The 11,994-nt window shown below is 42.4% G+C and overlaps 1 protein-coding gene across 1 annotated transcript in view; it reads left to right on the top strand.

Annotated features, from left to right (window-relative positions):
• Window positions 1-9,839, top strand: part of LOC131958026 (uncharacterized) — a 99,633-nt gene extending 89,794 nt beyond the window's left edge. The window contains exons 5-8 of the mRNA XM_059322911.1: window positions 4,201-4,339; window positions 4,513-4,628; window positions 7,007-7,079; window positions 8,141-9,839. Coding sequence (XP_059178894.1) covers window positions 4,201-4,339; window positions 4,513-4,628; window positions 7,007-7,079; window positions 8,141-9,447 — 1,635 coding nt within the window. The 3' untranslated portion in view covers window positions 9,448-9,839. The remainder of the gene's footprint in view (window positions 1-4,200; window positions 4,340-4,512; window positions 4,629-7,006; window positions 7,080-8,140) is intronic.
• The last annotated feature ends 2,155 nt before the right edge of the window (window positions 9,840-11,994 follow it).

Here is an 11,994-nt window from a genome sequence, read left to right on the forward strand (position 1 = left end):
GGCTGACGGTCCATAAAATATTTCTACGAATATCCAAAGAAAATATTTTAACTGTTTGCTAAAAATAGTTTTAACCATCACTAAAGATGAAAGCTTATGCATGCTGTTGGTTTTACAGTAAGTAGCGTATAAGGGTTGTACTTAGTTCTACCCTCCCCCTCCCCCACCCAACAGAAAATACAGATGTCTCCTCACCTTGAGTACACAGAGTGTGACCTTGACCCATGCTGACCCCGTCCCTACCAAAAACTGTAGATATTCCCTTCTGTTGAGAGGTCAACAAAGTGTGATTTATCACCCATTGTGGCCTTGACCCAGTAGACCCATTCAGACCCGGGGTCAAATGACCCGGACGCACAACAATGTAGTCTTAGAGATATAATTGGAGAGACAAGGTTCTCCTTATCAAGGTTTCCCTCCCTCCATCCCTCCCCTCTATTCATCCCTCCATCCCATCCCATCCCCTCCCTCCCCCACCCCCATCATGAATAGCCCCGGGCTGATGTTGAGATGAGCACTTAAAAGACTCTCCTTAAATGAGTTTTACTGGAAACACAAGGTCCAGCTAGGTCTGTGTGTAGTGGAGTGTGATTAGGGACACTCACAACTCCCTCACACGGCCCTCACACTCCCCTCACAACCCCCTCACACTCCCCTCACGCTACCCTCACGTGAGGAGATGTCAGGAAGTTAATTACTCCAGTCTTGTCCTGATCAATGGTGTTTCATAGAGTATCATAGAGTACCAGAGTAGCATAGGGTATCATAGAGTATCAATGGTGTTTCATAGAGTATCATAGAGTACCAGAGTAGCATAGGGTATCATAGAGTATCAATGGTGTTTCATAGAGTATCATAGAGTACCAGAGTAGCATAGGGTATCATAGAGTATCAATGGTGTTTCATAGAGTATCATAGAGTACCAGAGTAGCATAGGGTATCATAGAGTATCAATGGTGTTTCATAGAGTATCATAGAGTACCAGAGTAGCATAGGGTATCATAGAGTATCAATGGTGTTTCATAGAGTATCATAGAGTACCAGAGTAGCATAGGGTATCATAGAGTATCAATGGTGTTTCATAGAGTATCATAGAGTACCAGAGTAGCATAGGGTATCATAGAGTATCAATGGTGTTTCATAGAGTATCATAGAGTACCAGAGTAGCATAGGGTATCATAGAGTATCAATGGTGTTTCATAGAGTATCATAGAGTACCAGAGTAGCATAGGGTATCATAGAGTATCAATGGTGTTTCATAGAGTATCATAGAGTACCAGAGTAGCATAGGGTATCATAGAGTATCAATGGTGTTTCATAGAGTATCATAGAGTACCAGAGTAGCATAGGGTATCATAGAGTATCAATGGTGTTTCATAGAGTATCATAGAGTACCAGAGTAGCATAGGGTATCATAGAGTATCAATGGTGTTTCATAGAGTATCATAGAGTACCAGAGTAGCATAGGGTATCATAGAGTATCAATGGTGTTTCATAGAGTATCATAGAGTACCAGAGTAGCATAGGGTATCATAGAGTATCAATGGTGTTTCATAGAGTATCATAGAGTACCAGAGTAGCATAGGGTCTCATAGAGTATCAATGGTGTTTCATAGAGTATCATAGAGTACCAGAGTAGCATAGGGTATCATAGAGTATCAATGGTGTTTCATAGAGTATCATAGAGTACCAGAGTAGCATAGGGTATCATAGAGTATCAATGGTGTTTCATAGAGTATCATAGAGTACCAGAGTAGCATAGGGTATCATAGAGTATCAATGGTGTTTCATAGAGTATCATAGAGTACCAGAGTAGCATAGGGTCTCATAGAGTATCAATGGTGTTTCATAGAGTATCATAGAGTACCAGAGTAGCATAGGGTATCATAGAGTATCAATGGTGTTTCATAGAGTATCATAGAGTACCAGAGTAGCATAGGGTATCATAGAGTATCAATGGTGTTTCATAGAGTATCATAGAGTACCAGAGTAGCATAGGGTATCATAGAGTATCAATGGTGTTTCATAGAGTATCATAGAGTACCAGAGTAGCATAGGGTCTCATAGAGTATCAATGGTGTTTCATGGAGTATCATAGAGTAACAAAGAGTAGCATAGAGTAGCATAGGGTCTCATAGAGTATCAATGGTGTTTCATGGAGTATCATAGAGTACCAGAGTATCATAGAGTAGCATAGAGTATCGTTGTGTATCATAGAGTATTACAGAGTATCGATGTGTATCATAGAGTAATATAGAGGGAACAAGGGAAAACCAGAAATGAACTATCCCAGACCTTAATGCACATACCGTCCATGTATTTCAGCAAATTGATTCTACTGTCTACTACGGTACTACCCTTCATTTAATCTTGATGATGAACTTTTTCAACACTTGGTTGCAGAAGATTTGCTGTTCATTTAGTCTGCTTTAAAGATATCTTTTCTCATTTAAAAAAAAAATATCTTTTTGTTAACATTATAGTTTTTTTATGAAAATAAGCGGTGTTAACATTAGTATTTTTATGATATTCATGTTTTTTGTGTGTAGCATTTGTATGATTATACTTGTTTAGTCACATTTGTATGACACAATCTGCAATATATTGTCACAGTTTTATAACAAATTATGCTATTTGTCACAATTTATAACAAATTCTGCTGTCACAATTTATGACAATTCTGCTGTCACAATTTATGACAATTCTGTTGTCACAATTCATGACAATTCTGCTGTCATAATTCATAACAATTCTGCTGTCAGAATTTATAACAAATTCTGCTGTCACAATTTATGACAATTCTGCTGTCACAATTTATGACAATTCTGCTGTCAGAATTTATAACAAATTCTGCTGTCACAATTTATGACAATTCTGCTGTCAGAATTTATAACAAATTCTGCTGTCACAATTCATGACAATTCTGCTGTCACAATTTATGACAATTCTGCTGTCAGAATTTATGACAATTCTGCTGTCAGAATTTATAACAAATTCTGCTGTCACAATTTATGACAATTCTGCTGTCAGAATTTCTAACAAATTCTGCTGTCACAATTCATGACAATTCTGCTGTCACAATTTATGACAATTCTGCTGTCACAATTTATGACAATTCTGCTGTCACAATTTATGACAATTCTGCTGTCACAATTTATGACAATTCTGCTGTCACAATTTATGACAATTCTGCTGTCACAATTTATGACAAATTCTTCGGTCACAATTTATGACAAATTCTGCTGTCACAATTTATGACAATTCTGCTGTCACAATTTATGACAATTCTGCTGTCACAATTTATGACAATTCTGCTGTCACAATTTATGACAAATTCTTCGGTCACAATTTATGACAAATTCTGCTGTCACAATTTATAACAAATTTTGCTGTCACAATTTATGACAATTCTGTTGTCATAATTTATGACAATTCTGCTGTCACAATTTATGACAATTCTGCTGTCACAATTTATGACAATTCTGCTGTCACAATTTATGACAATTCTGTTGTCACAATTTATGACAATTCTGCTGTCACAATTTATGACAATTCTGCTGTCACAATTTATGACAATTCTGCTGTCACAATTTATGACAATTCTGCTGTCACAATTTATGACAATTCTGCTGTCACAATTTATGACAATTCTGCTGTCACAATTTATGACAATTCTGCTGTCACAATTTATGACAATTCTGCTGTCACAATTTATGACAAATTCTTCGGTCACAATTTATGACAAATTCTGCTGTCACAATTTATAACAAATTTTGCTGTCACAATTTATGACAATTCTGTTGTCACAATTTATGACAATTCTGCTGTCACAATTTATGACAATTCTGCTGTCACAATTTATGACAATTCTGCTGTCACAATTTATGACAATTCTGCTGTCACAATTTATGACAAATGTGCTGTCACAATTTATGACAAATTCTGCTGTCACAATTTATAACAAATTTTGCTGTCACAATTTATGACAATTCTGTTGTCACAATTTATGACAATTCTGCTGTCACAATTTTTGACAATTCTGCTGTCACAATTTATGACAATTCTGCTGTCACAATTTATGACAATTCTGCTGTCACAATTTATGACAATTCTGCTGTCACAATTTATGACAATTCTGCTGTCACAATTTATGACAATTCTGCTGTCACAATTTATGACAAATGCTGCTACATCTTGCAGGTGTTCGATGCCCTTGTGATCATCGCCTCCTTCGCCGTTGACGTCATCTTCATCAAAGGTTTGGCCGAGTTTGCCGTCGACGACTCCATCTTTGTTTTGGTCTTCTTGTTGCCATGGAGAGTCATTCGAGTGGTCAACAGTAAGTGGTCGAGTGTGACGTCATTGCTTTGTCGGATAGTGGGGGACGTCATTGGTCAACTGAAAGCGATATAGGGTGACTGCATTGGTCGATATATTAAAAAAACGTGTGTTGTCTTGGTTTAACCATGCCCCACGTAACGGTTTAACCAGCTAAACCCCATATGTCCGCAGGTCTTGTGATGGCTGTGATTGACCACGAGCATGTCAAGCTGAGGCTGCTGTACTCACGCAAGAAGAAGCTGGACAAGACGGTGGACACGCTCAGGAACGAGACGGATGAGTTGAAGGTGGGTCAGGGGATTAGAGGTGGGTCAGGGGATTAGAGGTGGGTCAGGGGATTAGAGGTGGGTCAGGGGATTAGAGGTGGGTCAGGGGATTAGAGGTGGGTCAGGGGGTTAGAGGTGGGTTAGGGGATTAGAGGTGGGTCAGGGGGTTAGAGGTGGGTCAGGGGATTAGAGGTGCGTCAGGGGATTAGAGGTGGGTCAGGGGGTTAGAGGTGGGTTAGGGGGATTATAGGTGGGTCAGGGGATTAGAGGTGGGTCAGGGGATTAGAGGTGGGACAGGGGATTAGAGGTGCGTCAGGGGGTTAGAGGTGGGTCAGGGGGTTAGAGGTGGGTTAGGGGATTAGAGGTGGGTCAGGGGGATTATAGGTGGGTCAGGGGATTAGAGGTGGGTCAGGGGGATTATAGGTGGGTCAGGGGATTAGAGGTGGGTTAGGGGATTATAGGTGCGTCAGGGGGATTGAAGGTGGGTCAGGGGGATTATAGGTGGGTCAGGTGGATTAAAGGGAGTCAGGGGGATTAGAGGGGGTCAGGGGATTACAGGTGGGTCTGGGGGTTAGAGGTGGTTAGGTCGGATGTAGAAGTTGGTTATGTGGGTTTAGGAGGGTTGAGGTGAGTTAGGGGGGTTAGAGGTTGGTTAGGTGAAATTAGGAGGCGAGGGCGGTTAGAGGTGGGATTAGAAGTGGATTAGGGGAGCTTGTGTTAGGGGATTTAGATGTGGGATTATAAAAGGTTTAGAGAATGTTTAGGATGGTTAGAGATGGATTAAGTCGGGCTGGGGGAAAGGTTTAGCTATAGTTAAAATACCAAATTATACAGCTACATCCACTGGAAGTCAACAGTGCCTAGCTTAACATGCCATCACTTAGGTAGCCCAGTGCTAGGTAGCCAGTGCTAGGTAGCCAGTGCTAGGTAGCCTGTAAAACCCTCTTCTCTTGGCATGTTTTAGGCCAGCACGAAGGTAACCCTCCCCCCCCCCCCCCCACCTACATAAACACTCACACTCCCACACCCACCATTAATCACACATTAAAGATTGTACCTGACGCTTTTAATGATTCGCATTTTTAAATTTATTACCCTATCTCTTAGTTCACGTGCTCTAAAACCTTTAGACAAACACACACAGACATACGTTAAACGAAATAGACACGTTCACAGACACACCTAGACATTCGTTAAACGAAACAGACACATACACACACAGATAACACAGACACACAGAGGCACACAGTAAACAAAACACACAGACACACAGTAAACAAAACACACACAGACACACAGTAAACAAAACACACACAGACACACAGTAAACAAAACACACACCGACACACAGTAAACAAAACACACACAGACACACAGTAAACAAAACACACACAGACACACAGTAAACAAAACACACAGACACACAGTAAACAAAACACACACAGACACACAGTAAACAAAACACACACAGACACACAGTAAACAAAACACACACAGACACACAGTAAACAAAACACACACAGACACACAGTAAACAAAACACACACAGACACACAGTACACAAAACACACACAGACACACAGTTAACAAAACACACACAGACACACAGTAAACAAAACACACACAGACACACAGTAAACAAAACACACACAGACACACAGTAAACAAAACTCACAGACACACAGTAAACAAAACACACACAGACACACAGTAAACAAAACACACACAGACACACAGTAAACGAAACAGACACATACACACACAGACACATCAGACACATACGTTAAACAAAACACACACAGATAACACCGACACACAGAGATAAACGAAACAGACACATACATACACACACACAGACACACGTTAAACGAAACAGACACATACATACACACACACAGACACACGTTAAACGATACAGACACATGTGGACACAGACACACACAGACTCAAACAAGGATAAAATTGCTCGGCTAGGTTAACTAGCAGGAAAAGCTCAAGGCTAATTGTAAATGAAGTTGATTACAATTGCCTTGATGCAGGCCCACATATAGGCTTAGTGTGGGGGTTTGTTATAAAACTATACTTTAATGAAACAAATTAAAATCTGATCAAGCCGTCTAGTACAGATACACCCAACATACGACCAGAGGTATTGCAACACATAACACACAACCACATCAGACACTAACACAGAACACACAACCACATCACACACAGAACACACAACCACATCACACAAACAAATGTGGTAGCGATACATTCTGCTTATTAGGTCGGTTAATCTCGTCACACCCCCGCCCCACCCCCACCCCAATCCCCCACATGTGGTAGTGATGCATCTTTGTTAAGTCGGCTAATTTTGTATTCCTGTTGTCACCCCTACCCCACTCCCACCGCAGGGCATGTTACAAGACATTCGTCAGTTCTGTATCAAGGAGGGAATTGATGCCAGTCACATCGATAGTATGCTAGGTGAGTTACTGAATGTGTGAGTCACATCGATAGTATGCTAGGTGAGTTACTGAATGTGTGAGTCACATCGATAGTATGCTAGGTGAGTTACTGAATGTGTGAGTCACATCGATAGTATGCTAGGTGAGTTACTGAATGTGTGAGTCACATCGATAGTATGCTAGGTGAGTTACTGAATGTCTGAGTCACATCGATAGTATGCTAGGTGAGTTACTGAATGTGTGAGTTAGTCGGACAAATGAGGTGAGTTACCGAATGTCCGAGTTACAGGCGGAAAAATGAGTTGAGTTACACATGTCCGAGTTACATATAGACAAGTTGGGTAAGTTTCTGGAATATCCGATTTAAAGCCCCACAAATTAGGTATTTGAGAATTTCCGTGTTCGCTGGTCGGAAAGTTCGGGTAAGTTACATCCAAACCATTGGTTATGTGTGGCGCACTGAATGGAGATTTCCTGTGGGAAATGGGGCGAACATCCTCGAAGATCTAAACTTATTACTAGAAGCGTATCTCTGGGAAAACTGAGGAACCCAGCCTAGATAGAACTCTAATGTGATTAGGTTCCAAGCGGAGCTAACAACGTTTGGCGTAGAATCTTATTTTATATGCAAACTGGCGTTAGTTATTATATACAGGATGGTGTTAGTTATATACAAGATGGTGTTAGTTATAGATAGGATGGTGTTAGTTATAGACTGAATGGTGTGAGTTATGTACATTCTGTTGTTAGTTTATACATTTGTTCTAAGTTATACACAGTTAAATTTAGTTAAATACATTATGCAGCTAGTTACGACTATCTTGTAGATAGTTATAAAAGTATGTTGTTAGTTATAAACTATCTGTAGCTAGTTATAAACGGAGAATAGATTGTCTTAAGACGGAAGCTGACAACTAGCAGACAAACAGTATAACATAGTTCTCAGAATTGTAAAGCAATCGATCGTGTTTACAAATTTCGATTTGGTGTTAAAAACTCGTAAATTGCCATAAAATTCGAAAGATATTTCAAACTATAGTTGTAAACAAACAACACTAAATGTAATTGACTGTTCCCCAGGTAAGTTCGCGCCCCGCCGCAGAAAGGATTCCAAGTTCTACACGCTGGTCAAGCTGGTCATGAGCACGGCCTCCATGAACAACAACGACAACGACTCCATCAGCAGCTCGTCCATGGAGAACGACATCCGCCACATAGCCACGCGCGACAGCGTCATGACGGACGCGGCCAGTGCTGACGGCACTCTCTCCTCGCTCAAGAACTACATGTCTGTGCCGTTCTGCTCGCCCAAAACACATTCCATCTCCGACATTGAGAGCATCGGCGGCGACCTGCCCAACCCCAGCCCCAGCATCTTCGTCACCTCCCCAGCCAGCGACGACGACAACGCCACCTTTTCGTTTTGCGACGTGGAGATGGAGAGCTCGGAGGTGGGGCAGAGAGAGGCGCCGGAGTCCATCCCCGAGGAGGGGCCCGCTGCGACCTTGACCGTCAGCTCCAACACGCTGCAGGGCGGCAACGTCAACACGGTGGCGTTCTACGTGGGGAGCCAGACGTCGCTGGACTACCTCTCCCAGGAGAACCTGCTGCAGGACAACGATAACTCGCTCTCTCACCTGGCGCTAGGGGGCGCTTACGGTGGAGCGGGGGTGGAGCATGTGGTGGACGCCAACAAAAACATGTCCTTCCACCACAACTTCGGCCAGTTCCTGACCGTCCCGCCGTGCACCATACTCCTGCCGGCACCGCCGAAAGACGACAGCACCACCAGCAGCAACAACAACATCAACCACAACAACAACCACGACAGCAGCCACGCCCACGACTCCCCCACCCCCCACACGCCGCTGCTGTCGCGGGCGGGGAAGGCCAGCCCTGAGATGCGCCGCTCCGCCTCTGACCACATCGACGTCACCTCCTCCCTGACCTACTCCGCCATCGGGGCCCACCACCACACGTTCTACGGCAGCCCCGTCCCCGCGCGCAGAAGGCCGGACCTCAAGGCCAAGAGGAGGGAGTACGCAAGGTCAAGGTCAGAGTCGGAAGACAGGGATGTCGTGACTCTCCTGCGGCCTGACGCCAAAGCGCGTTTTCGGCGTCACAGCGGTGAGCCCCGCAGTAAAAGATCCGCGGACACGAAGCAGACGACGCCCCCCGCCACCTCGCTGCTGTCCCTGCCAGACCAGGGCGGCATGACCTACTCGTCCTCAAGGTCAATGAATGACGTCAGCTCGGCCGGCCACCAGCAGGGCAACAACATGATCCGCGAGGGCCCCATCTTGCGACGCTCCTGTCTCAGCCTCAATAGCGAGGGCAGGAAGCGGCGCACCAAATCTCCTCACAGAGTCAGCTTCAAGGTCTCATAGCGTCGGTGTGACGCTTGAAATCTTCAGCTTCAAGGTCTCATAGCAACGCTTTAAATGTTCAGGTTCAATGCGTCAGTGTGACGCTTAAAATGTTCAATTTCAAGGCGTCATAGCGACGCATGACATTTTGTTTGGAGGCGACACAGTGACCAGTGTTTATGTTTGAAGCTGTTAAAAGATCTGAAAATCTCGCCATTCGGAGAGTGTTTGATGTAGTTAAACTGTTTCTGCTGTTTGTTCAGAGAGCACGGATCTTGAGGCTAGAATATTGTACACAACTTGGACACAGTCGTCCTTATTATTGCCAAAATTAGCATCGCCATGTGTGTGCTGCTTCTAGGTTGTATAACGTGCATTGTTGTATAACATTTAGTGTTATATAACATCCAATGTTGTATAACATCCAGTGTTGTATAACATCCAGTGTTGTATAACATGCAGGGTTGTATAACATTTAGTGTTATATAACATTCAGTCTTGTATAACATCCAGTGTTCTATAACATTCAGTCTTGTATAACATTCAGTGTTGTATAACATCAAGTGTTGTATAACATGCAGTATTGTATAACATTTAGTGTTATATAACATCCGGTGTTATATAACATGCAGTGTTGTATAACATTCAGTGCTGTATAACATTCAGTGTTGTATAACATTCAGTGTTGTATAACATTCAGTGTTGTATAACATTCAGTGTTGTATAACACTCAGTGTTGTATAACATTCAGTGTTGTATAACATACAGTGTTGTATTACATGCAGGGTTATACACCAGGTAGGGTTATATAGTATGCAGGTTGTACAGTATGAGTTATGTATTTGAAAATCTCGTAGATAATGCTGGTCATTGCTAGTACGGATGGCTGGCTTATCGCTGTACATATATCTTCATGTAGTTAGTTCATTGATTTATGTCCAATAACGTCAAGTTGTATACTGCGGTGTGTGATGTGGTGTGGGTGTGTGGTGTGGATGTGCGGTGTGTGTGTGTGTGTGGTGTGGGTGTGGGTGTGGTGTGTGGTGAAAGAATGGTTAAGTTCGGCCGTGTGTAGGCTTGGTTGGGTCAGTTTGATTGTCAGTCCAGTGGTCAGTCTATTGGTAAGTTTATCGGTCAGTTTATTGATCAAACTGTTGGTCAGTCTATTGGTCAGTCTGTTGACTAGCCTATTGGTCAGTCTGTTGGTCAATCTATTAGTAAGTCTGTTGATTAGTCTATTGGTCAGTCCGTTGGTCAGTTTATTGGTATGTCTATTGATCAGTCTGTTAGTCAGTTTATTGGTAATTTAATTGGTCAGTCTGTTGTTCAGTCTATTGGGCAGTCTGTTGATCAGTCTGTTGGTCAGTTTATTGGTAATTTAATTGGTCAGTCTGTTGTTCAGTCTATTGGTCAGTCTGTTGATGGCAAGTTTGGTCTGTTAACTGGTCAGTCTATAACCTAGACTGGTCAGTCTCGTTTTGTCAGACTGATTAGTCTGTGTCTGCTGTTTGTACATGCTGCTGTCCATAATAATCTGACATCAGGCCATTGTTTAGTCCTATGCAGATTTCAGTGACAACGGTTTCAATTGCTCCACATTTTTCAACTTTATCACGTTGTACCATCAGCGTCATCTAACAATGTGACATCATACCGTCACAGTGACGGATGTGACATCACACCGTCACAGTGACGGATGTGACATCAGACCGTCACAGTGACGGATGTGACATCAGACCGTCACAGTGACGGATGTGACATCAGACCGTCACAATGACCCTACGACTGACCGTCACACTCCACAAAGTGACATCTATGTCACATTGCCCTACGGGTTATGTGACAAGCAACACTAAACGGCAGTGTTAACTATTCTATAAATAGAGCGACAAATATATCCGCTAGAAAGACAATTTTGAACACCAAAATTCAACTTGTCTACAGTAAAAAAAAATAATTCCCGAAGTAAACTTGAACTGTAAGTGACATATTAACAACATAAAACTATTTTTGTAATTGATGAAAATCGTTCAAGGGAGAGAAATCTAATAACTTTTTTACGAAACCACAATTTAAAACGATTTTTTTTAATACTTGAAAAATATTGTTTTTTATTCTTTTTTTTTTGGTCACATCTGGTCCGGTGCTTTATGCCCATAGGCTGGAGTTCTGACCCCTAGGCTGGAGTTCTGACCCCTAGGCTGGAGTTCTGACCCCTAGTCTGGAGTTCTGACCTCTAGGCTGGAGTTCTGACCCCTAGTCTGGAGTTATGACCCCTAGTTTGATGACCTCTGACCCCTAGTAGACGACATGTTGAAGACAAGTACAACGACATTTTGGTTGGTCAGCATTATATGTTGTAAACTTAGGGAGCTAAGAGTTTAGCTCAATAGCTCCTGTTACTCAGGAGCTGTCTGTACAAGCGGCTCCTACTGTTGTAAAGACTTGGGACATAATGGAGAGGGGGGTGTAGTGGGGGGATAAAAATGTTCTATCAACAATTTCGTCTTTGATAATTTTTTAGCTGACTTTGGATCTTGTATAAAGTATTGATCTAAATATAGATCT

This window comes from Physella acuta, unplaced genomic scaffold (genome assembly GCF_028476545.2).
Source record: "Physella acuta isolate Inbredline_101_S28 unplaced genomic scaffold, ASM2847654v3 ptg001284l, whole genome shotgun sequence".
Classification (NCBI taxonomy): domain Eukaryota; kingdom Metazoa; phylum Mollusca; class Gastropoda; family Physidae; genus Physella; species Physella acuta.